Here is a 27,282-nt window from a genome sequence, read left to right as displayed (position 1 = left end):
GGTCTGGGCAAAATCCGAGAAAGGGCGGGGCCTGGGGCCCCTGAGGAGGGAACATCCGGGCCCCTCGCCCGTCTGGGGCAGGGGCGGGGCGCGGCCGGGGGGCGGGGCTCGAGCCCGGGAGCCGAACCCGGAGGCCCTGGCGGCGGCCCCAGAGCAGTCGTCGCGCGTCAGGCCGCCGTGCGTCGTCGTCTTACGGTGGCGGCGCGGTGCCGCGCTTCACTTCTCCCGGTGGCGCGGCGGCGTCGGAGGCTTGGCCGCCGGGCACAGGTGAGGGAACCACGGGCGGCCGGGTGGCCGCGGCCCTTTGTGCGGTCTGAGCGGCGCGGGGGGCGGGGTGGGGGGGTACGCGCAGGGTGCGGCCAGTCCTTCGTGGCTCTCGCCCCGCATCTCCGCGGCCGGAGCAGACCTCCTCCTGCCCCTCCTCGGGGCTCTGTCCGTCTCGGGGGTGGGGGGAGCGGAACCGGCCGCTCCGTGAGGCTCCTCGCTGGCCCGGACCCTTCCGGAAGACCGGGATCCCTCCCGCTGCTGCTTGCGGAGCTTCCTGCCGACCGACGTCCCGAGGACCCGCTTTCTTCCTCCTCCTCCTTCCTCCTCCCGCCGCTGCTGCGCCGAGAGGCGTTGCCCAGCCTGCGGGCTTTGAGGAGAAGGATCTTTGTGAGAAGACCCAGGACGAGTTTGTGCTGGAGGGAATGACGAGGGAGAGGAGAAGAATCTGTCCTGTCGTCCATCGGGGGTGATAGACAAGTGCTGTGCGATGCCGCCTCCAAGATACAGGAGGTTGAAAAATGTAGTGTCTTAAATCTGAAAATATGTATAATGGTCCTAAGACTAAAGGATGCGTTGAACCAAAAATGGCTGTCTTCACTAAATCACGAAACAGCCCTCCTTCACCAACCCCTTACAGAATACTGATGTTAAGATAAAGTCTTTAACGGTGGTATTAATTATGCATCACTCCCTGAATCTCTGAGTTCCAGGAGGGGCCCTTGACTTTCAAGGGGGAAAAAAAAGCTTTACTTGGTAAAACTCTGATTCTTTGCTTCTCAGCTTGGTGGACCTGGAATAAGGGAACCTTTTCCTACAGGGCTGTGTGAAGCCACAAAATAAACGTGATATATTTCATTGAGAAACAACGGGACAGCTTTAATATTCAGACAGACATGGTTGTATTATGGAATAGAAGCCCAAGTTTGTGTCAGGTGTTAGATTTAAAATTTTGGGGGGGAATCTTTCTTGGGAGTTTATACCTGAGAGACTCTGTCCTCAGGCTGGTGGGGGGAGGGTGGCGGAGTTCTGCTGCTGCTGCTGCTAAGTGGCTTCAGTCGTGTCCGACTCTGTGCGACCCCATCCCTGGGTCCCCCGTCCCTGGGAGTTCTGCTAAGTATACTTAAATGCGGAAGTTTGTGAGGCGAGGAGTCTCGGCTTATTTCCTTATGACACCTAGAATGAGTGTCATCAGACCCCAGAGCTGTTTGCAGTAATTTGTGGTACTTTTTAATCTGCAGGATTGCTGTGAACTTGGCAATAGAACTTAGAACTTCAGTGCTAAGTAAATACAGCAGAACTAACATTTGATACTCACTCCACTCAATGTGGTGCCTGTCGTAGAGACCAAACTGAAAATTAGCCCTTGACAGAACCTATAAGTTATCAGAAAAGGGATGGGGGTCAAATTTCCTTAGTTGTATTGTTAAGATTTAAGCCTAAGAGTTCACATAAAAATCCAGATTTCTGGGTCTTTGGGCAAAATGAGAGGATCTGGAATTACAAGGCCCTTACTACATGTTGACCAGTTGGCTGAAAGGGCGTGCCTTCAAGCATGATTGCTGTTATGTCTCCTACTGTTCACTGCTTTTTATTACATCACACTTGACTTGATCCACTCATGTCCATTACCAGTCTGAGTGATACAGTTATCTGAACGTGTGGCCCCAGGTTTTGCAGTATTCCCTCTTTTCCAAACTATCTTGCTCTCTCTCATAGGTGTAAGTCAGTTTTGACTTCATTTAAAAAGAAGTAAGCTACAAACTTGTTTGACCTCTTGGGATGAAAGGGAGCCTTTTCAAGTAACAAATGATCAAGAGACTTTGGAAAGATACTTAGATGTGTACTTTCAAGAAAAATGTAGGAATGCTTAGAAATCATGTATTAGCATTGTTAAAAGGTACTATAGTTGTTCTTGTCTGACTCTTTGTGACCCCATGGACTGCAGCACACCAGGCTTCCCTGTCCTTCACCGTCTCTTGGAGTTTGCTCAGACTCATGTCCATTGAGTCAGTGATGTCAACCATCTCATCCTCTGTCGTCCCTTTCTCCTGCCTTCAATCTTTCCCAGCATCAGGGTCTTTTCCAGTGAGTCAGCTCTTTGCATCAGGTAGCCAAAGTGTTGGAGCTTCAGCTTCAATAGTTGTTCTAGTTCCAGTGAATGAGAAGCAGAAATAAATGCTATTACATACTGTGTATTACTAGCATTCACTGATTTTGCATTTAAAATTAGGAAAAAAAGAACCACAACCAATTTCAAAGTGTGGCTGTGCTTTTAGTAACATTGTGATTTGTTTGATTGCTTCCCCAAATTTTAATTTATAGAAGTTTAATAAAACAAGCTGTATTAAATTTCTTTGGAGGGGTGTGCTTTAAGAATACTGGGTATGTCAGTCCGGCTGAAAGAAGAATTAACTATCTTTGTTAATCTGGATTTACAACACTTGGATGTTCAGGAGTGGATTAACTGATGACCATGCTCTGACCTAACTCACTCCCCAACTGCCTTCTAAACCACTGACACTGGAGCTTAAGCTTTGAGAAGGGCGATGAAAGCAGTTGGGGAAGGAAGAAATTAAGGTCCTATATATGTATGTGTGGAGAAGGCAATGGCACCCCACTCCAGTACTCTTGCTGGAAAATCCCATGGACGGAGGAGCCTGGTGGGCTGCAGTCCATGGGGTCACAAAGAGTCGGACATGACTGAGCGACTTCACTTTCACTTTTCACTTTCATGCATTGGAGAAGGAAATGGCAACCCACTCCAGTGTTCTTGCCTGGAGAATCTCAGGGATGGGGGAGCCTGGTGGGTTGCCGTCTGGGGTCGCACAGAGTTGGACACGACTGAAGTGACTTAGCAGTAGCAGCATGTGTATATGTGTGTGTGTGTGTGTTTGTGTATATGTATATAAAAATATAAATACACATATGTGTTTATATATCAGTTTAGCCTCTCAATCGTGTCCAACTCGTTTGCAGCCCCATGGACTGCAGCTCTCCAGGCATCCCTGTCCATCACCAACTCCTGGAACTTGTTCAAACTCATGTCCATCAAGTCAGTGTATGATGTCATCTCATCATACACACACACACACACATATATTTATATATTTATATATATATATATACACACACACACACAAACACACACACATACGGGCTTCCCAGGTGGTTCAGTGGTAAAGAATCCGCCTGCCAATACAGGAGACGTGGGCTCAATCCCTGGGTGAGGAAGATCCGCTGGAGAAGGAAATGGCAATCCATTCCAGTATTCTTGGCTGGGAAATCCCATGGACAGAGGAGCCTAGCATGCTACAGTCCATGGCATCACAAAAGAGTAGGTCATGACTTAGCAATTAAACAACAACACACACACACACACACATATATATATGTCTATGTGTATCTCAAATTGCTTTCTGAAGACAAATATAAAAAAAGTAGGGTTAAATATCATTTGAATGCTTATCTTTTTAAATAACTTCGCAAATATATTTTGCCTAGTCAATTTAAAAAAATTTTTAAATTAACATTTTTGAGATAGACTTCATACATCCCATTTAAGGAGTTTTAGTATATTCAGAGTTGTCGCACACACACACAGAGTTGTGTAATCGTTACCACTATCTAATTTCAGAACATTTTCATCATCCCCAAAAAGAAACCCCTTACACTTTAGAGAGGAATCTAGCAATCCCACAAAAGGTTAAATATAGAGATATCATATGATCCAACATTCTACATTCCACCAGCGGGGTATGAAGGTTCTAATTTCTCCAGATCCTCACAATGCTGTTTATTATTGTCCTTTCGATTATAGCCATTCTGGTACATGTGAAATGATATCTCATTGCAGTTTTTATTTGCTGATGACCAGTGATACTCAGCATTTTTTGTGTGTGTTTGCCATTTGTATATCTTCTTTGAAGAAACACCTATATAGACTCTTAGCCTGTTTTTTAATTGGGGCATTTATCATTTTATTATGTAGTTATGAATGCTCTCTATATTATAGACAGAAATTCCTTATCATATGTATAATTTGCAAGTGTTTTCTCCCTTTCTCTGGGATGTCTCTTTGCTTTCTTTGTGGTGTCTTTTGAAACACAGTTTTAAATTTTGATGAAAGCCTGTTTTTTTTCTTTTTGTCACTTATGCCTTTGGTGTCTGTGTTTTGAGATCAAGTCTCTGATGTCACCTCAGTGCCTTACATTCATTTCACCTCAGTTCCATTCCAGAGTACGGTTCCATCAGATCTCCCAAGTTAAAAGGCAGAACTCCCAACAGATTGCCCTTCCTTCAGATAGCAGCTTCTGGAAGGGCCCCAGTCTCCCCACACTTCTGCCTGCCCAGGTGGGCATCCCGCAACCCTCTCAGGGTCAGTAGTTCACCTGGATGACTCAACTCCCTGAAAGCACCAGCCTTATGATTACAGTTTTATTTAAAAGGATGCAGTTCAAACAGCCAAATGGAGGACATGCCCAGGCCAGTCTGGAGGCAGCAGCAGGGTCCCTTCTGTTTGTGCAGTCCTGGCACGGCACCCCACCAGTACTGATTTGGACTCTGTGCTGAAGTTGGGGGTCCGCAGTTTGTGTATGGGGGTCTTATAATTAAGCAGGATTGATGAATTCATTGACCACATGGTTGAGCCCAGTGTTTTGCCATCCTCCCCTCCTGGTAGGATGATCTGGTCCAGAGTTCCCAGCCTTCTAATCAGACGGTTGGTCTTTATGGTGATCCTATCTGGAAGCAATCCAAAGGCCCAGAAAGAGCCCTATCATTAGCATAACAAAGACACCCATCAATCAGGATATTGCAAGGTTTTTTTTGTTGTTAACATTGTTTTGAATAAAAGATTCTTTAAATTCTATGCCACTTTACAGTTTTTAAGTTTCACACACATGATTTCATATAATCTCATAATAATTCTCTTTATACATCCTCTGTACCTGTATTGTGCCTCTCCCCTTCTCTCCCCCCACTGGTAACCACTAGTTTATTCTTCATATCTGTGAACCTGTTTATTGTTTCTTCATTCACTAGTTTGTTGTATTTTTTAGAGTCCACATAAGTGATACCATACAATATGTGTCTTTGTCTTACTTCATGTAGCATAATGCCCTCCAAGTCCACCCATGTTGCTGAAAATGGCAAATTTTCATTCCTTTTTATGGTTTATGACTGAGTTGTATTCCATTGTATATACATATACCACATGTTATTTATTCATTCATCTGTTGATGGACACTTAGGTTGCTTCTATACCTTGGCAATTGTAAATAATGCTGCTGTGAACATTGGATGCATGTGTATTTTTGAGGTTTTTTTTAATATAAACCCCAAGTGGTTTTTGAAGCCTTTTGAGACTCATGGACAAAAACCAGATAGTCTAATACTTGTAAAGGTTACAGTCCGTTTATAGTTGTTACAAAATATTGGTTATATTCCCTGTGTTGTACAATACATCATTGTAGCCTGTCTTATACCCAGAAGTCTGTGTATGTGCTGAGTTGCTTCAGTCTTTTCCGACTCTTTTCTACTTCATGGGCTGTAGCCTTCCAGGCTCCTCTAACCATGGGATTCTCCAGGGATTGAACCCAGGTCTCATACCTTCTGCATTGGTGGTAGGCTTGTTCTTTATCACTATCACCACCTGGGAAGCCCCTCCCCCCAGTAGTCTGTACCTCCCACAAAAAACAAATATTATTATACCACTATGTTTTATCACCTCAGTTCAGTTCAGTTCAGTTCAGTCCAATTGCTCAGTCATATCTGACTCTTTGCGACCCCAAGAATCGCAGCACGCCAGGCCTCCCTGTCCATCACCAACTCCCGGAGTTGACTCAAACTCGTGTCCATCGAGTCGGTGATGCCATCTAGTCATCTCGTCCTCTGTCGTCCCCTTCTCCTCCTGCCCCCAATCCCTCCCAGCATCAGGATCTTTTCCAATGAGTCAACTCTTTGCATCAGGTGGCCAAAGTATTGGAGTTTCAGCCTCAGCATCAGTCCTTCCAATGAACACCCAGGACTGGTCTCCACCTGGCCAATTTTAAAGTTAATTTCTATTGCAGTTTCAGTGACAGAGTAGCTTGGAATATGCTGCCAAACATTCTGACTCTGGTATATCTACACAAGCAAGTAGACAGGTGCCATAGCTGTTAATGATGTTATATGTCCACTGTTTTATGTTGCATCCTGGAAAGTACTTTCACAGAAGCATATGAAAAAGGTGAACAGTTTCTCTTGCAGAAATATTGAAAAGATACGTGGTCAGAGTTGTCATTAATATAAGACTTAAGGGAAGATTCCATTGGTACAGCTATGAATAAGTAATTTCATTTCTTATAATAGGAATTATAAAAATTACATTTCTTTTTCAGGCATCTTCCCTAGAATTAAAGTTCATTTTGCTGCTTGGTGTACAAAAGATACTTGAATACCTAATATTAAACATATTAGAAGAATTTACAGAGAAATACTATCCTCAGATGACTATTTTACTCAGAACTCATTACTTTGTAACTTTTTCATGTTTTATTTTTTTAACTGTATTTCTGTTACCTGCATATAGTACATTTATTATTTTATTCTGATTACAGAATTTATGTTAAAGAATTATGTTTTTAATTTTAATTGCATGCATTGAGACTTACTTTTAAAGTAAATGTTACAGGAAAGAAAAGCAAGTCATGCATAATACTTAGATAAATGGTTCAGAGAAATCAACTTTAATGTTACTGGTGCTGTCCTGTGCTTAGTTGCTCAGTCATGTCCAACTCTTTGTGACCCCATGGACTGTAGCCCACCAGGCTCTTCTGTCCATAGGGATTCTCCAGGCAAGAATACTAGAGTGGTTTATCATGCCCTCCGCTAGGGGACATTCCCAACCAAGGAATCAAACTGGGTTCTCCTGCATTGTAGGCAGATTCTTTACTGGCTGAACTACCAGGGAAGCCCTGCTTAGTTATTCTTAAATATATATTAGTAATTATTTAAAAATGATATTCTAGAGGAGTGATACACAAGTAAGACCTGGTCCCCACTCTCAAGGGAACCATTATGTTAGCTGGGCGTGTCACAAAGAATATAATACAAGGGAAAACTTGGAAAGGAGGGGATTTTAGGTTTATACTGGGACCTTGAACTCACCACCGGGACCTTGGTGCAGGAAAGCTGGGGTAGTAGTATAATCTGATAATTGAATGTCATTTCACACTCATCCAACAAACATATCTAGTAAGCAATAATGGCCTGGTTGAAGTAACACCAGAGAGAGTTTTTGTAAAATCTAAAGGAGAGGCCAGTAACATCAAATGCAGTATAAAAATCAAAATAATAGTTTCTACTGGAATTAGTGATTAATGTTATCAGTCTTTGAGAAGGCAGTTAGTCTTTTTGGATTGAAAAGAAGAGGTAAATGCCATGTTGAAAAGAGGTTAAGAATACATAGAAAAAGCACCATCCACCACACCAGGAGTTTCAGCCTATGCTGCTCTCAGTCACTGTAAATCAGTCCCCAGTGACTGATAGAATGACCACCGCCTCTCCGACACCACCTGAGGACACCACCTGAGGCCGAGGCCTGCCCTGACATTCACTGCTTTGTATCAGTTCAGTTCAGCTGCTCAGTCGTGTCCGACTCTTTGGGACTCCATGAATCGCAGCCCACCAGGCCTCCCTGTCCATCACCAACTCCCAGAGTTCACTCAGACTCAGGTCCATGGAGTCAGTGATGCCATCCAGCCATCTCACCCTCTGTCGTCCCCTTCTCCTCCTGCCCCCAATCTCTCCCAGCATCAGAGTCTTTTCCAATGAGTCAACTCTTCGCATGAGGTGGCCAATGTACTGGAGTTTCAGCTTCAGCATCAGTCCTTCCAAAGAAATCCCAGGGCTGATCTCCTTCTTTGTATCAGAGCCGTATTGAAATACTGACACTGCTATTTCCACACAATCCAAATCTCTGTCCCCCTCAGTTATATTCAGAACCTGAGGCTTTCTCCCACTTACTCCTTACCTACCTTCTCCCATGCACTGTGTGTTCCCCGCTCTGAGACCCAGTCTTAGTCACCAGACTTACTTCCCCACTGGGAACGCAGTCATTTCCTTGTTTCTCTTTCTCCCTCAGAGGGGCCCTTACCAGTCACCTTCACCCTTAGGGAAGGGGATAGCTCTTTTGCTGTCAAGGCCAGTCTCCACGTGGATGCTCTGAGCAGCTTTCAGGGATCTCATTGCCTCACTAAACACCCTTCCTCCACTGCCTTCAACTCCCCAAATTAAACTTCCAACCTCAGCCTCCTGTCTTCTCATCTGAAAAGGTAAAAAGATTTGTCCTCTATGTCCCACCTTTGCTTTTCTCTTGCCTTTATAACTTTCCTTCTATAAAAGAGCATTTACCTGTGAAGGCTCTTTCTTGCTGTGTGCCCTCTTCGCCACACTGGAATCCAGCTGTTTCTTGCTGCCATTGCCTCTCTTCAGCATTCCTGTTGCCAATTTCAGCCTTATTTACTTGATTACCAAGTGTTTGACATTACCAGCCTTTCACTCCGTGAAATTCTCTGTTATGATCTATGATAATCACTTCCTCTTGATTTAAAGTCTGTGGGCCTCTCCTATTTCTCTTTCAAAGGACCCTTTTGTCCTTAGCTTTTAATTGTTGATATTCACCAGGATTCTATCTTTAGCCTTCCCTACAGTATATAAACATGCTCAAGCTTTTATCATCTTCAAAAATTTTTTTCTTTTTTTTCTTTATTTTACTGCCTTACTTGTCAGCATTGCTTTGCAATATTCTTACTTCCTTTTCTAAACTTTAAAGACACAGAGCAAGATTACAGATATCCCTTCCTGGAATGCATTCCCCAAACTTTATATACCAGTTTTTCAGCCTTCTGGATTATTGAGACAGCATTAGTTTATCCTCCTCTGCTTATTCATTTTTCTATTAAAGCACTTGATTACAAGTGCTTTATCAATTGGATATAAAGTTGTGCATAATTGTATATAAATTTAAATTGAGGTATAAATAAATTTCTACCACATCGTACAGACTGTGATTTCCCTGAGGGCAGTAAAAGTTTTGAAAATCTTATTTTTAATGGAACAGAAATCTCCTTCATGCCTTACACATAGTATGTAGTAAATGCTGGTTGAGGATTTTTTTTGGCTGTGTCACTGTGGTATTGGCCATGGGGAGAAGCCCAGTGCACTGTAGTGGTGCAGGCAGGAGACCTGAGAGTAAACACTTGAAGAGAGAACAGCAGTGGATGATTGTGGTTACTCTGTTAGGAGGAGAAAAAGTGATACTGCTGCCAGTCAGTTCTGGTGGCTTTAGAGATAATGGAAGGAGGAAAATGTGGGTAGTTACAGATGACACAAACTGTAAATGAGCACTGTTGATCAGGATGTTAATCAGAATGCTGTCAGCTACAGGTAACAGAAAACCTATAAACAATTTAAACAGTAAAGATACATTAGGCTTCCCCGGTGGCTCAGAGAGTAAAGAATCTGCCTGCAATGCAGGAGACCTAGGTTTGATTCCTGGGTTAGGAAGATCCCCTGGAGAAGGAAATGGGAACCCACTCCAGTATTCTTGCCTGGAAAAATCCCATGAATAGAGGAGCCTGGTGGGCTATAGTCCATGGGGTTGCAAAGAGTCAGACACAACTGAGCAGCTAACACTAACACTATGATATATTAGTACATTTCTAAGTTCCAGGTAACTTGATAGTATCAATGGCCTAGACTTTTTTTTTTTTTTTTAAATCTTTTCTGGCTCTGCCATCCTTATTTGTATGTCATCTTAAACTGGCTCCCCCATGATTCAAGATAGCTGACACCACTTCAGGCATCATGTGCTGCAAATGAGTATCTCAAAGCAGAAAGAACATGCCTTTTTTATTTTCCTTTTTTTATTAATTTATTTTAATTGGATTTACTTGTATTTACTTTACAATATTGTGGGTTTTACCATACATTGACATGAATCAGTCACAGGAGTACATGTGTCCCACCTCCCTTCCCATCCCATCCCTCTGGGTTGTCGCAGTGCACCGGCTTTGAGTGCCCCGTTTCATGCATCGAGCTTGGACTGGTCGTCTGTTTCACATATGGTAATATACATGTTTCAATGCTATTGTCTCAAATCATCCCACCCTTGGCTTCTCCCACAGAATCCAAAAGTCTGTTCTTTATATCTGTGTCTCTTTTGCTGTCTTGCACATAGGGTCATCATTGCTGTCTTTCTAAATTCCACATATATGCGTTAATATATCGTGTTGGTGTTTTTCTTTCTGACTTACTTCATTCTGTATAATAGGCTCCAGTTTCATCCACCTCATTAGAACTGACTCAAATGCGCTTTTTAATAGCTGAGCTTACTCCTTGGAAGGAAAGTTATGTCCAACCTAGATAGCATATTCAAAAGCAGAGACAGTACTTTGCCAACAGAGGTCCGTCTAGTCAAGGCTATGGTTTTTCCTGTGGTCATGTATGGATGTGAGAGTTGGACTGTGAAGAAGGCTGAGCACCGAAGAATTGATGCTTTTGAACTGTGGTGTTGGAGAAGACTCTTTGAGAGTCCCCTGGACTGCAAGGAGATCCAACCAGTCCATTCTGAAGGAGATCAGCCCTGGGATTTCTTTAGAAGGAATGATGCTAAAGCTGAAACTCCAGTACTTTGGCCACCTCATGAGAAGAGCTGACTCATTGGAAAAGACTCTGATGCTGGGAGGGATTGAGGGCAGGAGGAGAAGGGGGGACGACAGAGGATGAGATGGCTGGATGGCATCACTGACTCGATAGACAAGAGTTTGAGTGAACTCCTGGAGTTGGTGATGGACAGGGAGGCCTGGCGTGCTGCAATTTATGGAGTTGCAAAGAGTCGGACACGACTGAGCAACTGAACTGAACTGAATATTCCATTGTGTGTGTGTACCACAATTTTCTTATCCATTCGTCTGCTGATGGACATCTAGGTTGCTTCCATGTCCTGGCTATTGTAAACAGTGCTATGATGAACATTGGGGTACACGTCTCTCTTTCAATTCTGGTTTCCTCAGTGTATATGCCCAGCAATGGGATTGCTGGGTCGTATGGCAGTTCTGTTTCCAGTTTTTAAAGGAGTCTCCACATTGTTCTCCATGGTGGCTGCACTAATTTGCATTACCACCAACAGTGTAAGAAGGTTTCCTTTTCTCCACACCCTCTCCAGCATTTATTGTTTGTAGACTTTGATAGCAACCATTCTGACTGGCATGAGATGTGGTTTTGATTTGCATTTCTCTGATAATGAGTGATGTTGAGCATCTTTTCATGTGTTTGTTAGCCATCTGTATGTCTTCTTTGGAGAAATGTCTGTTTAGTTCTTTGGCCCATTTTTTGATTGGGTTGTTTATTTTCCTGGTATTGAGCTGCATGAGCTGCTTGTATATTTTAGAGATTAATCTTTTGTCAGTTGCTTCATTTGGCATTATTTTCTCCCATTCTGAAGGCTGACTTATAGTTTTCTTTGTTGTGCGAAAGCTTTTAAGTTTAATTAGGTCCCATTTGTTTATTTTTGCTTTTATTTCCATTACTCTGGGAGGTGGGTCATAGAGGACCTTGCTGTGGTTTATGTCAGAGAGTGTTTTGTCTATGCTTTCCTCTAGGAGTTTATAGTTTCTGGTCTTACATTTAGATCTTTAATCCATTTTGAGTTAATTTTTGTGTTTGGTGTTAGAACATTTTGTAGTTTCTTTCTTTCACAGGTGGTTGACCAGTTTTCCCAGCACCACTTGTTAAAGAGATTGTCTTTAATCCATTGTATATTCTTGCCTCCTTTCTCAAAGATAAGGTGTCCATATGTGCGTGGATTTATCTCTGGGCTTTCTATTTTGTTCCATTGATCTATATTTCTGTCTTTGTGCCAGTACCATACTGTCTTGATGACTGTGGCTTTGTAGTAGAGCCTGAAGTCAGGTAGGTTGATTCCTCCAGTTCCATTCTTCTTTCTCAAGATTGCTTTGGCTATTTGAGGTTTTTTTGGTGTTTCCATACAAATTGTGAAATTATTTGTTCTAGTTCTCTGAAAAATACCATTGGTAGCTTGATAAGGATTGCATTGAATCTATAGATTGCCTTGGGTATACTCATTTTCACTGTATTGATTCTTCCGATCCATGAACATGGTATATTTCTCCATCTATTTGTGTCATCTTTGATTTCTTTCATCAGTGTTTTATAGTTTTCTATATATAGCTCTTTTGTTTCTTTTAGAGACCATGCCGTTTTAAGAGTCCAGGCCCCTTTTTAAGAGGGAAGGAGACCTCCAAAGTATTACCAGGAGATTTATCGTGTCTCACTGGCAGGAGCTGTGATACTTGCCCAATACCTGTACCAGTCACATGGCAAGAGGATTGAGAACATCACCTGGGGACTCGTAACTGGTACCAAAACTCAGGCCTCAGCCAGACATTCTGAATTGTGAAAGAAACTTGGGGGGGATGGGGCGAATGGGACCCATCATTTTATGTTTAAACTAGCACTTGGAGTAATTTTGATGCCCATAGACTATGAGAACCACTGTTTAGAGCAATCAAGATTCATCCCTTGGGGCTGGGGAATGTCCCCTGCAGGATATTACTACCAGAAAGAGAATAATAGTTAGAAAAGAGGAGGGAGGAACAGATGTTGGGTACACAGGAAGAGCTTGTCTGCAATCACTGCGTCAGAGACCATTACTGCCCCGCCCCCACCCCTTCTCCTCTCCCTCTGCTCCTCTGGACTCCACCCTAGCTGCCTGCTCAGACTCTGCAGCAGCAAACTACATCAAAAATGCAACTTCTTGACTGTCACTTCTGATCGTCATACCATAACTTACTTAAACAATATTTTTAAATTAAAATATTTCATGGCAGATTTCAATAAGCCTAGATTAATAAACGGTTTTTCTTTTTATAATCTTATCATTTCTATCTAGCTGTAATAATATTTTGGTTTTTTTTCCTGGGGAAAATAGTGATAGTGGGGCTTCCCTCATAGCTCGATTGGTAAAGAATCCGCCTGCAATGCAGGAGACCCCGCTTCGATTCTGGGTCGGGAAGATCCCCTGGAGAAGGGATAGGCTACCAACTCCAGTATTCCGGCCTGGAGAATTCCATGGATTGTATAGCCCATGGGGTCTCAAAGAGTCGGACACAACTGAGCGACTTTTACTTTGGGCATTTGTATTTTTCAAAAAATTCCAAGATAATTCTGTTAATGCATCTGGATTTTTAAAGGTGATTACAAGTTTTTCTGTTAAATGGTAGTTTCAGTGATACAGAATTCTATTATTTTCTTGTAATAACATTTTGCTTTTTTATAGGCTTCCTAAAGACAGAAAAATGGAGGAATCGATAAACCAAATGCAGCCACTGAATGAGAAGCAGATAGCTAATTCCGAAGGTGGATACGTGTGGCAAGTCACTGATATGAATCGGCTACACCGGTTCTTATGTTTTGGTTCTGAAGGTGGGACTTATTATATCAAAGAACAGAAGCTGGGCCTTGAGAATGCTGAAGCTTTAATCAGATTGATTGAAGATGGTAGAGGATGTGAAGTGATACAGGAAATAAAGTCCTTTAGTCAAGAAGGCAGAACCGCAAAGCAGGAACCCACGCTCTTTGCCCTCGCCATTTGCTCCCAGTGTTCTGACATAAGCACCAAACAAGCCGCCTTCAAAGCTGTTCCTGAAGTTTGTCGCATCCCTACACACCTGTTTACTTTTATCCAGTTTAAGAAAGATCTGAAGGAAAGCATGAAGTGTGGCATGTGGGGTCGTGCCCTCCGGAAAGCTGTAGCAGACTGGTATAATGAAAAGGGTGGCATGGCCCTCGCCCTGGCAGTTACAAAATACAAACAAAGAAACGGCTGGTCTCACAAAGATCTGTTAAGATTGTCACATCTTAAACCTTCCAGTGAAGGTAAGTATGAGATCTTCATGGCGACAGGTGAGGTACAGATATCCAGTAAATGGCAAATTTTTATTTGCCATCAGACAATTGTGTAATATTTTCTAGAAATAGTCTTTTAGTCTCAAGACACTGATTGACTAATTCATGTTTAATGCCAACCTGGAATTAAACACCTACACATTAATGATTAAGAATCAAATGACAGATTTGCAGGTTGATATTCTAAATCTTGGGGCTTCCTAGGTGGCTTAATGGTAAAGAATCCACCAGCCAGTGCAGGAGATGCAGGTTCGATCCCTGGGTCGGGAAGATGCCCTGGAGTAGGGAATGGCAACCCGCTCCAGTATTCTAGCCTGGAAAATCCCATGGACAGAGGAGCCTGGTGGGCTACAGTCCAGAGAGTCGGACACAACTGAGCAACTAAGCACTTCCTTGGACATACATTCCATTGAACCTAAAGGCTACCTGAAATAGTGCTGAACTTAACAGACTGTCTTCAAGCAGTCATCCAGGGGTCATGGTAACTTGGGGCAGTTTTTCTGTGTCTATTAGAAGAGACTTTTGAGAAGTTATTTGGATCTACAATGACTCTTTAGTCCTTAGAAGGGAAATAAGAAAAACTTTTGCACAGGATTAATTTTGAATGTGAACAGTCACAAAATGAACATGTCCAAAGTTGACATTTTTTCTTACAGCAGAGGTGGAACTTGAAATGACAGCCCCTCAGAGTTCAGATTTCAGTTCTACTTATTACTGTGTGTCCATAAACCAAGTAACTGAACCTGTCTGAGTTTCTATATCTTCATCTATTAAAAAAAGGTAGAAAGGGAATAGCCCTTGAAATCATTGTGACTAACAGTGATAGTGTGTATCAGAATACTTAAACACAGTTTCTGACACAAGTAAAGGGCAGTGTTGGTGCTTCTCCTCCTTCCTACACATCTTGTGTGGTGATGTCTTCATACATGAAATCTCCTCAGTAGTTCCTGTTTCACCACTTTTTTCTAAAACTACAAATGAACTTTTTCAAATGAAATTTAAGCAATAAATTACTGTAAATATTTATATACATAAACACATGTATATTTTGATTTTTTATTAGAAATTACATCCTTGTTGTATTTATTTATTTGGGTACCATGTAGCTTGTGGGATCTTGGTTCCCCCATGAGGAATTGAATCCATACCCCCTGCAGTGAAAGCACATAGTCCCAACGACTGGACTGTCAGGAATTCCAGATTCACATTAAGATGTGTAAGACAGCAGAGTCACAATTCTTTAGAAGTTCCTGCATGTGAATATTAACTTTTAGTCAGATTATTTAGAGTTCAGAAATAGCACATAGGCTCAGTCTGTCTTAGAGGTGTATTTTAGTTGGCCTGAACTATATTTTAGGGGGAAAAAATGAATTATTTGCCAGTGTTATATAAAAATCCATATTGTACCTTATATTGAAAATACATTCCTGTAGCAGCACCAAGCCAAATTTTTTTTTTTCCAATTATTTCACTAAAATATCTGTCAGGTATATTCTGTTTAATTCTCCAGTCATGACCACTATTATATCAATGACCTCTTTTATTTATTTTACCTACCTTCCCCCCATAGACCTTGAAATTTGATAATTATGTCCCCCCACTGTTTTACAGAAGTGGAAACTAAGGCCTCAGATAATCACACATGCATATAGGCTAGAATCCAGATTTCCTCACTCCCCCAACCCAAAGCTTTTTCAACTATTGAAAGGAATTATAGAACAAATGGACACATTATTTAGGCCTGTAATACTTTCTCAGCTATTAAAAATTACAAGATACCTACCTACCTGTCCACTTCACTTATCTCTGTAATTTACAAATGCATGTTTATTTAGCAGGTAAAGGGGCAAGTGAATATGAGATTAACTGAGGTAGATCTATACATTTGTGAATTGAGATTGTGGACCTGAGATAGTTACTGTGTACTAAAGGTTCTAATGCTATTGCTTCCCAAAAAAAAGCTCTGTAATAAAATGACTTTGGAGTCATTAGACTTCAAAACACCTTAGGTTGGAGTTTTACCTCCAGAGTCTCATGGGATAGGCAAAAATTAGTTGACTCCATTTGCTTAAGTGTGTTTGTCATATTATGGGAAGTAGCATCCTGGTTTAAACTCCTATGTATCTAGATGTGCCATTCACATATGGTGTTCTCAGTAACACGTCCAGTTTTTTACCTGCTAATCCTACCTGCCGTTTTAATTCTTTCTTTTGTTGAAGGACTTGCTATTGTCACCAAATATATTACAAAGGGCTGGAAAGAGGTCCATGAAATGTATAAAGAAAAAGCACTTTCTGTGGAGGCTGAAAAATTATTAAAGTATCTCGAGGCTGTAGAGAAAGTGAAGCGCACAAAAGATGAACTGGAAGTCATTCATCTGATAGAAGAGCACAGACTGGTTAGGGAACATCTCCTAACAAATCACTTAAAGTCTAAAGAGGTAAGAAAGTTATAATACATTCCAGCATATGAGTAAACATGAGGAACTTAGGCTGTGTAGTAAAAGGATAAACTTTGCTAATGCTTTTAACATATATTAATACTTAAAATTTTTTTTGCCATACTGTATGGTTTGTCGGATCTTAGTTCCTTGACCGGGGACCAGGAATTGAACCTAGGCCCCCAGCAGTGAAAGTGCCAAGTGCTAACCCCTGGACCGCCAGGGAATTCCCTAAAAACTTTAAATATATCTTAAAATTAACATTTATTTAAAACACCTGGGCACAATGCCCCAGATGTAGTTGGCAATTTTTAAGTATTAGTTCCATTCCAGAAAATGTATTGGTTAGTTTACCTCACTAATTAAATAAATAAAATTCTTATATACAGTTCCTTCACAAAATATAATGTACTTAACTTTATTACTCTAATAAAGAGCAGGTTCCATGAGCCTTTGACCAACCCACACAAATTTTTATTTAGAAAGGGGTCCGAACCCCCAAAAGAAAACCTTAAAGACTATTATTAATTGATATGTCTGTACATGTATTCATTTCCCCTTAATTCCTTTTATTTCTACCTATTTTATTGCAATAGGTATGGAAGGCTTTGTTACAAGAAATGCCTCTCACAGCATTACTAAGGAATCTGGGAAAGATGACCGCTAATTCAGTGCTTGAACCAGGAAACTCAGAAGTGTCTTTAGTATGTGAAAAGCTGTGTAATGAAAAACTGTTAAAAAAGGTAAGTGTTACCTTTGCTATGCTATGCTATGCTAAGTCACTTCAGTCATGTCCAACTCTGTGCGACCCCATAGACGGCAGCCCAACAGGCTCCCCCGTTCCTGGGATTCTCCAGGCAAGAACACTGGAGTGGGTGGCCATTTCCTTCTCCAGTGCATGAAAGTGAAAAGTGAAAGTGAAGTCGCTCAGTTGTGTCCGACTCTTAGCGACACCATGGACTACAGCCTACCAGGCTCCTCCGTCCATGGGATTTTCCAGGCAAGAGTACTGGAGTGGGGTGCCATTGCCTTCTCTGGTTACCTTTGCTAACTACTACTAACTGAAAAAACTAGCTCTTAAATTTTGGAAATGGAGTCAGAATTTTTTAGGTGTTTTGAGACTTTTATCATACCACATTGCATTGACTCTGAAATCTAAGTTTAATATGTCCTCATTTTTCTCTTTATGAAATAGATTTATTAGCTATAAATAACAAATAACAAAATAATTTATTAGCTATAAATAACAAATAAAAAAATTTATTAGCTATAAATAACAATAACAAAAATCTAAGAGACATGATTACTGTTTTTCACTTGAATTTGACATTTGCTTTCTGTCTCTGTCATGTTCTAGGCTCGTATACATCCATTTCATGTTTTAATTGCGTTAGAAACTTATAAGACAGGTCATGGGCTCAGAGGAAAACTGAAGTGGCGCCCCGATGAAGAAATTCTGCAAGCTCTGGATGCCGCTTTTTATAAAACGTTTAAGGTAATGGTTTGATTTTTGTTTGAGAACGAAAACCCAGTTAGGATTTAGAAACACATTTTAAAGATGATATTAGTAGTTTAACCATTTTTGATTAGGTATTCATTTGTTCATGTGAAAATGAATATATAATTATGATTATATTCATAAGCTTATGAATAAAGTATTTGTCTCTACCTTTGGACAACAACCAGACATCAACCATTAAATTTTGATGTTTTAAATTACTGAATTTAAAAATTTGCATTCCTGTGGAGTCCAGGGACTTGATCTTCTGTCCTGTTTTCCCCATTAATCAGTAGTAGATGTCCTCTGTCTTGATAGGGAATAATCTTTTTTACAAATAGAAATTCTATATCAGAGCCATAAGTTAAAAGTTTTTGGTTTTAAAAAAGTCTTGCTCTTGAACAAAGTATTAGCAACCAAATTCAGCAGCATATTAGAGTATACAAGTGAGAGTCACCCTCAACATACAAGGATCATACAATATAAGAAAAATCAATGTAATATAACATCATGTTAAAAGATAACACATGATATCTCAGTTGATGCAGAAAAAGCATTTGACAAAATCCTGTACCCTTTCTGATTAAAAAAAAACAAAAACTCTGAGTAAACCAGAAATGGAAATGAGCTTCCTTAGTGTGATAAAGGTCATGTGTAAAAAACCCACAGCTGTCATCATACTCAGGGGTAAAAGATTGAAATCTTTTCCCTTAAGATCAGAAACAAGACCAGGATGCCCACTTTTCCCACTTTGATTTACATTTACTGGAAGTTCTAGCAGTTACGAAAAGAGAAGAAATATTAAAATGTATCCAGGTTGTTTTCATTTTCATTTTAAAATTTTTTATTAAAAAAAATGTTTTGTCCACTCCTGCAGCATGCAGGATCTTAGTTCCTCAACCAGGGATTGAACCCATGCCCCCTGCAGTAGAAATGTAGTCTTAACCACTGAACCACCAGGAAAATCTCAGTCCAGGTTGGAAAGGCAGAAAAACTATCATGTTCTCAGATGATTTGATCTTACATGGAGAAAACCATAAAGAATTCACAAAATAGGATTTCCCTGGAGTCTAGTAGTTAGGACTCCACCCTTCCACTGCAGGGGGCACAGGTTCTATCCCTGATGGGAGAACTAAGATCCCACATGCCACGTGGCATGACCAAAAAGAATTTTTTTAAAAATTCCACAAAATAATATTAGATCTAGCAAATGGATTCAGCAGAGTTGCAGGATATAAATTCAGCAGGAAAAAAATCAGTAGTATTTCTATACACTAGCAATGAACAGTCCAAAAACAAAATTAAGAAAACATTCCATTTACAACAGCATCAAAAATAATGAGAAACTTTGGAGTAAATTTAACTATGGGGTGTAAGACTGAGTTACTGAAAACTGCAAAACACTACTGAAAGAAATTTAAGAAGAAATAAATGAGAAGACATCCTGTGTTCCTAGTTTGTAAGACTTCATAACGTTAAGATGCTGGTGTACCCAAAGCAATCTACAGATTCAGTGTGATCCCTGTGGCATGTTTAGCAGAAACAGAAATCCCCATCCTAAAATTTATATGGACTCTCAAAGGACCCCAAATCGGGAAACCTAATGTTGAAAAAAAAGTTGGAAGACCCACACTTCCAAATTTAGGATTTCAAAAGTTACTACAAAGCTACAGTAATCAAAACAGTGTAGTACTGGCATAAACACGACATGTACACCAACAGAGCAGAGCAGGGAGCCTAGAATTAAACTCGCACATGTATATGGTCAATTGATTTTTGACTAGAGTGTCAAGACAATTCAATGGAGAGAAGACATAGTCTTTAACAAATGGTGCTGGGGAGACTGGATATCCACATGCAGAAGAGTGAAGCTGGACCATTACTTTACACCACATACAAAAATTAACTCAAAGTGACCTGTAGATAAGACTTAAAACTATACAGCTGTTAGAAGAAGACATATTATAAAAGCTCATGACCCTGGGTTTGGCAGTAGCTTCTTAGATGTGATATCAAAAGCACAGACAACAAAAGGAAAAGAAAAGTAGATAAATTTTGACTTCATCAAAACTCAAACCTTTTGTGCATCAAAGGACACTGTCAAGAGAGTGAAAAGATATCTGCAGAGAAGGAGAAAATATTTGCAGATCATCTATTTTACAGGGGTTTAACATCCAGAATATATATATATATTTATATACATATATGTGTGTGTATATATATATAAAACTCCTACAACTCAACAGTAAAAATACAAACAACCCAATTCAAGACATGAGCAGAGTACTTGAACAGACATTTCTCCAAGGAAGGTAAACAGATGGCCAGTTAAGCACATGCAGAGATGCTCAACATTAGTCATCAGGCAAATGCAAATCAAAACCACAGTGAGATGCCACTTCACACCTAATTGGATGGCTCTGGCCATCCAAAAATACCACCTCCTATGTATATACCCAAAAGAATTGAAAACTGGAACTCATATAAGTACTAATACCCAGATGTTGATAGAAGCTTTATTCATAGCAGCCAAAAGGTGGGAACAATCTGAGTATTCATCAGGAGATGAATGGACAAATGAAATATGATATATGCATATAATGGAGTATTCAGCCTTACAAAGTAGTAGAACTTGAAAGATGCTACAGCAGGGATGAACCTTGAAAACATTATGCTAGGTGAAAACAAGCCAGACAGGAAAGGATAAGTATCCTATGGTTCCACTCATGAGGTTTCCAGAATACACAAATTCATAGATGTAGAAAGTAAAACAGAAGTTTCTTAGGGCTAAAGGTGGGTAAAAATGAGGAGTTATTGTCAGTGGGTACAGAGTTTCTGTTGGGATGAAAAGTTCTGGAAATAGTAATGGTGGTTATATACATACATACATACATACATATGGCTGCTGTTGCTGCTGCTGCTAAGTCACTTCAGTCGTGTCCGACTCTGTGCGACCCCATAGACGGCAGCCCAATAGGCTTCTCTGTCCCTGGGATTCTCCAGGCAAGAACACTGGAGTGGGTTGCCATTTCCTTCTCCAGTGCATGAAAGTGAAAAGTGAAAGTGAAGTCGCTCAGTCATGTCTGACTCAGCGACCCCATGGACTGTAGCCTACCAGGCTCCTCTGTCCATGGGATTTTCCAGGCCAGAGTACTGGAGTGGGGTGCCATTGCCTTCTCCGATACATACATAGATATATAAAAAATACATTGTGAATGTATTTAATGCTACTGAATTATACACTTAAAAATGATTAGAAAGTAAATTTTATGTTGTTTATATTTTACTACAAAAAAAATTCCTTGCTAGAAATTCCCAGTTTACTTCATGAGGAAAAGTTAAAAAAAAAAAAAAAAAAAAAGGAAGACTGTAACTTCTTTACTAGCTACTAAAGTTATTAAATAGGCCATCTTATTTTCATTGTTTTACCTTTAGTTAAAGCTAAGCATTTCTAAATATTTGTCAGTTGGTAAATCAGAAATCAAGCCTTTTATCTTAGTCTTTGAATGAAAATTAAGTAAATATGGTATGTTAGAAATTTAATTTATTTACAGTTTCTGTGATTGCTTTTAACGATTGTTTTGTGTTCTCTTTAGACAGTTGAGCCAACTGGAAAGCGTTTCTTACTGGCAGTTGATGTCAGTGGTTCTATGGACCAAAGAGTTTTGGGTAGTGTACTCAATGCAAGCACAGTAGCTGCAGCAATGTGCATGGTAAGAACTCCTAAGGCAATTCAGGATTTTGCCATACTGAAAATATTTACCCAGTGCAAAACTATAAAGTTGGATATGATCAAAAATTATATTTTCACTTGTTTTAAGCAAAGCTTTAAGTCATTGTATATATATTTGAGTATACTTATATATTCCAGTATTCTTTCCTGGGAAATCCCATGGACAGAGGAGCCTGGCAGGCTACAGTCCATGGGGTTGCAAAGAGTCAGATACAACTTAGCGACTGAACAACAACAAAAACATACTTACATATACTTTAATACTTAGGTATATACGATATTGTAGGTATATTGAAAATGCATGTCTAAAGAAAAATCAGAGTAGAACTTTTAATTTTACAATAACAGATTAAATGTTAACTCGTATTTTTAAAGAAATAGATAATGCTTAAAGAAATTATTAACGAATATAGATGTTAAAAGATCAAGGACTAATAATAACAGACAGGAGACTTCAGTTCTAGCCTGATTCAGTAGTGAGTAACCATCAGCGAGCTTCTTAGCTTCTCTTCTGTGGTTTTATTGCCTATTTAATAAAATAAGAATAATAATATATACTCTGTTTGCTTCAAAGGATTGTTGTTAAAACTACTTTCTTTGTAAGAGTTTGTGAAAGTGCTTTGAAAGCTATACTGTTACTGTATAGTTTTCACACACAGTAAGTTCAGAAATAAATCATATTTTCTTTTAAAGATGAACTTTAAAAGACTGTATTTGTTTCCCCTGAATGTAGTGAAAATTCCTACTATTGAATTTTTCAGGTTGTCACACGAACAGAGAAAGATTCTTCTATAGTTGCTTTTTCAGATGAAATGGTACCATGTCCAGTGACTACAGATATGACCTTACAACAAGTTTTACTGGCTATGAGTCAGGTAAGAAACTATTTCATGTAGTTTACTTAACATGTATTTTATAATAATTTTGTATTGATGTCATGTCTGATATTAATATATGAGAACAAATTGTGTTACATCTCAGTTTTTCTTACGAGCACAAAGTCAAAAATATACTTACAAGCTTTCTGAAAGCATATACATTGGCGCTAAACAAGATGATAACGTGTAAAATAGTATTTTTAAGTATTTAATTATTTCGGACATCTCAGTATGGAAATGAGAGCATTTAAGACCATGTTTTTATTCTGAGTTAGATCCCAGCAGGTGGAACTGATTGCTCTCTTCCAATGATCTGGGCTCAAAAGACAAATACAGCTGCCGATGTCTTCATTGTATTCACTGATAACGAGACCTTTGCTGGAAGTGTCCATCCTGCTATCGCTCTGAGGGAATATCGAAAGGTAAAGCAAATTCTAATATTCATTCTCACCCCAAACAAGATTCAGTTCTAAAACAGTCAATATATTAAAAAAAATAATAATACTGAAGGTAGTTGTGTACCTTTGTAAAAGAAATAAGACACTAGTTCTGGACTCAACAGTACTTGAAATGAGGAAATACTGAGTACACGTATATAATTTATTTCAACCAGTTCCAGATGTACACATTTTAATATCCTTTGCAAACAGTATTTTCAGTAATAATCAAAATTTTTTTAAATATAACCACAAACTTTTTAATGATTCAACATCATTTCTGAGTTTTGCTAAGAACTACATAAATGTAAAGCAAAGCTATAATATAATGTGTGCTTTAAGTGTTATGAGTATTTCTGAGTTCTAGTCAGTGCTCTGCAGTTAACTTTGTGAAATGAGGGAATTGTTCTGTATCTGCACTGTCCAGTATGGAATCTGCTAGTCAGGTGAGAATGTGGAGCCCTTGAACTGTGGCAGGTGTGACTGGAAGTAGAACTAGAACTTGATGAAGAGCAGTGGCTCTCAAAGTGTGGTTTCCCTACCTGCACCTTTTCTTAGCATCACCTGGGACCTTGTTAGAAATGCATGTTCCTGGAGCCCCTGGGAGACCTGCTGAGTCAGGAACTCTGGGGATGGGACCGTGTATTAACTATCCTTTCTGGGGATTCTCATGTGTGCTTAAGACAACAAGTGAGAGAATGGATTTCAGAATCAAGAAGCCTGGGTTCTGAGTCCTGGGTCTTTCTCTTTATACTAGCTGTGGATCCAAGTGAATTATTTAACTGATACATGTCATAATAGTATATCACTGCTGTGGTATGTACCATGTTGGTTAAAAGTACTACTTACCTTCTAGGGTTGTTATAACAATTGTTATTGTTTAGTCGCTAAGTCGTGTGATTCCTTGGACTGTCGTCCTCTAGACTCCTCTGTCCGTGGGATTTTCCAGGCAAGAATACTGGAGTGGGTTGCCATTTCCTTCTCCAGAGGATCTTCCCCACCAAGGGATCGAACCCTTGTCGCCTGCATTGGCAGATGGATTCTTTACCACAGAGCCACCAGGGAAGCCCTCGTTATAACAGTTAATATTAGGTCAATTGTCTAAAGAGCTCATGGTATCTGACATAGTGCACACTCAGTGATTGTTAGTCTTTCTCAAAAACTCAAATATTTTAGCCTTAAATCATAGCTGCAGAGAACAAGTTATTGCACTGACATTATAGTTATGACATTTATATATGCCATACATACCAATGTCATAGAACAAAAATTGATAACCCCAGAAACTGTTTTCCTTATTTGTACCCATACATACTGCCCCAGTGTATGATGTGCTGGTAAAAGTGTCTGATGTCTTTGAACATTCTGACAGGTTTCATGAGTACAGAGTCCCTGTGCTGCTCAGGAATGTATCTTGTGTCCATAAAACGAGTAATAACATCCAGCAGAGAAGCAGGAATTTCAGGCAGGTTGTTCACATGTTTAATTCTCTATACTTCTAAAGATCACATTCTCTTCTTCTGAAGTCTTCTGGCCCCAGAAGACTGACAGATTTTATGGAGGAAAAACAAATTGGCTTTGTAATGAAAAACTGTGATAGAATTTAAAATGTTTTCATTTTGGAGGTTATTCATTTTTGCTTATTAACATACTATTTTTTTTAATGTTTTTGATCTTTTCCTACAGAATATGGATATTCCAGCTAAATTGATTGTTTGTGGAATGACATCAAATGGCTTTACCATTGCAGACCCAGATGATAGAGGCATGTTGGACATGTGTGGCTTTGATACTGGAGCTCTGGATGTGATTCGAAGTTTCACATTAGATATGATTTAACCATACTCACCAGCACAACCTAAGAGGTCCACTGCCATCAGTGATCTCGCTAAAAACACACAGCTACTTCCCAGCTAATCTTAATCCACTGAAAAAAGTCAGACAATGGTACAGTATGTGCATAATGGAAAGGTTACCTTACCAAAAAAAAAAAAGGAAGGAATAATAAGATGAGCCCAAAGTTCTTTCTACTAAACTAGCTTTGGGGAAATAGCTTCAGAATACACTGTAGCCCCCTCTACCTAACAGAGAACTTCTTGTTGAGACACTGTAAAATAGTCCAGCAGTTCTGCTTGGTGAATGATCACATTTGTACTTAAAAGAAGTGAGAGCCAAAAGTGTAAGTAGTCCTATATCATGTCATTTGTTTGAGAAATGCCTTTAAGTTTTCTTAAATGTTTTCACTGGTAAAGGACAGCTTTGATAATGTCCAAATACTCTGAAATGCACTGGACCATGTACTGTGATTGATTATGAAACTCCTTGTAAATTTTTGTACCAAGGGGATAAAACAACAACCAAGACATTTGCTTATGAATGAGTTTTACAAATTGCTTTTAACAGTTTTCTCCAATCACATAAGTAGCAGCATTCTCAGTCAGTGAAAAGATACTCTATTTCTGAGGGTTAATTTACATTTACAGGATTGTTTACCATTAACCAGAAACATAATAGAAACCTTTGAGAAGAAATACTAAAGTTTGTGTCAGCTGAGGAAGTCTATTTTGGTTTGTTTTGTTTGTTTATTGCTGTGAGGGGCATGATTTGATGGTTTCCTGTGGCTTATACCAACATAGCCACATGTAGGGACACATTTTTTCATAAATGAAAACATAAGATGTTTCAAGCATTTAACTTCCCCTACTCTTAATCTGAAAAATATGACAAATAAAATCTCAACTGTAACCATAATCTGGTTATACCTTACTTTAAAATATTTTACCTTACTTTATCTTACTTTAAAATATTGTTTTAATTACTTTTAATTACTTTTTTTAGCTAACTATAAATGGGTTTTAGATATTTCTAATTGTAAACATGTTGGCACCCTCCTCTCTTTGTCTACTATTCATTTGTGGCAAAATATTCTTTTTTGATAGTATAAAAAAATAAGCAAGCTAGGTCTTTCAGGTTTGAAAGGCAATTTTTGAGTGGCATATTACCACTAACCAGTCTATAGGAAATTAAATTTTTCTTATTTGTGTATATTAAACTTCCTATTCATTATAAAGTGCATTATTTCCTTGAGCAAATACCCCTTTTGTGTGAGGAGCTTTAAGCGCTTGAAATGCCAATATATTTGCTCATAATTATATCATGGTTGTCTAAGATAATGTGCACATAAAACTTTAGTTTTTATGTATTGTTCTTTAAATGTATTTAAAGATTTACTGGGGATTTTTAAAGCCTTCTCACTATGAAAAGTCAAACAATAAGTGTAAATCACAGACTTGTGTGCTTGGGGGTTAGAGATTTTATGTTAGGGGGCAGAAGGATTAAGTAATGTTAGAATTTGTATATTCTTCTGTTTGATGAGAAATTTGGGCTCTGGGAGTGACAAGAAAATGTCCCTTTCAAACTTATTTGACATGTTTATACTGGGTTTATCTGATATGTAGCCATCCTTCAAGGCAACTGGTAGCAATTTGTAAATATTGTGATTTACCTGAAATTTTGGTCAACAAAGCTAGTGGCATCACTACCCAACACCCACAAAATACATCGCTTCTGCTATCTTTGGTTTTTTTACCCTGTGTCAGGCATTAGATTTGAAATGGTAGCTACTTTTGATACATTAAAATATTATGCTCAGATTGAGTTTAAAGTTTAAAGAACCTAATAGAATTATGTAATCATACTTGAATTCATTACATAAACCCAAGGTCTTCTTAAATTAAAAATTATAACATGATCTAACTTTTTATTCCTAATAGAAATGTTAAGTGGAATATAATATAAATGCTTATTTCCTTCGGTTAAATACTGTTTCTATATTGTTTTTAGTCAGAATATTCAGGAACTAATATTAATAAATCCATCAGAGAAGTAAGATTAGCTGTGACCTTTTTGAAGTCACATAGAAAAGTCTATTAAATGTTAAGATTTGAGAAAGAAAACTAAAGACCACCACACAAGGTAGCTTTATTTTCAAATCATGGAGCTTTAGAGCTGAAAATAACCTTAGAAATTTCTATGTAAAAGGTAACTTTTTGACTTAGGCT

At 39.3% G+C, this 27,282-nt stretch overlaps 1 protein-coding gene across 2 annotated transcripts; it reads left to right on the top strand.

Annotated features, from left to right (window-relative positions):
- The first annotated feature begins 98 nt into the window (after positions 1–98).
- Positions 99–25,966, top strand: RO60 (Ro60, Y RNA binding protein). 2 transcript variants are annotated; one of them, XM_055581833.1, is made up of 10 exons: positions 99–267; positions 12,517–12,686; positions 13,607–14,205; positions 16,455–16,675; positions 17,272–17,418; positions 18,033–18,170; positions 21,770–21,886; positions 22,668–22,781; positions 23,060–23,206; positions 24,908–25,966. In XM_055581833.1, exons 3-10 carry the CDS (start codon positions 13,626–13,628, stop codon positions 25,058–25,060), a joined length of 1,617 nt encoding a protein of 538 aa, XP_055437808.1. In that variant the 5' UTR covers positions 99–267; positions 12,517–12,686; positions 13,607–13,625; the 3' UTR covers positions 25,061–25,966. The 2 variants fall into 2 exon arrangements, with proteins under 2 accessions (XP_055437808.1, XP_055437807.1); XM_055581832.1 differs by lacking the exon at positions 12,517–12,686.
- Positions 25,967–27,282: the final 1,316 nt, after the last annotated feature.

This window comes from Bubalus kerabau, chromosome 5, assembly GCF_029407905.1.
Source record: "Bubalus kerabau isolate K-KA32 ecotype Philippines breed swamp buffalo chromosome 5, PCC_UOA_SB_1v2, whole genome shotgun sequence".
NCBI lineage: Eukaryota > Metazoa > Chordata > Mammalia > Artiodactyla > Bovidae > Bubalus > Bubalus kerabau.
The sequence above is the reverse complement of the archived record's forward strand: the minus strand, read 5'-3'. Positions and strand labels throughout refer to the sequence as shown.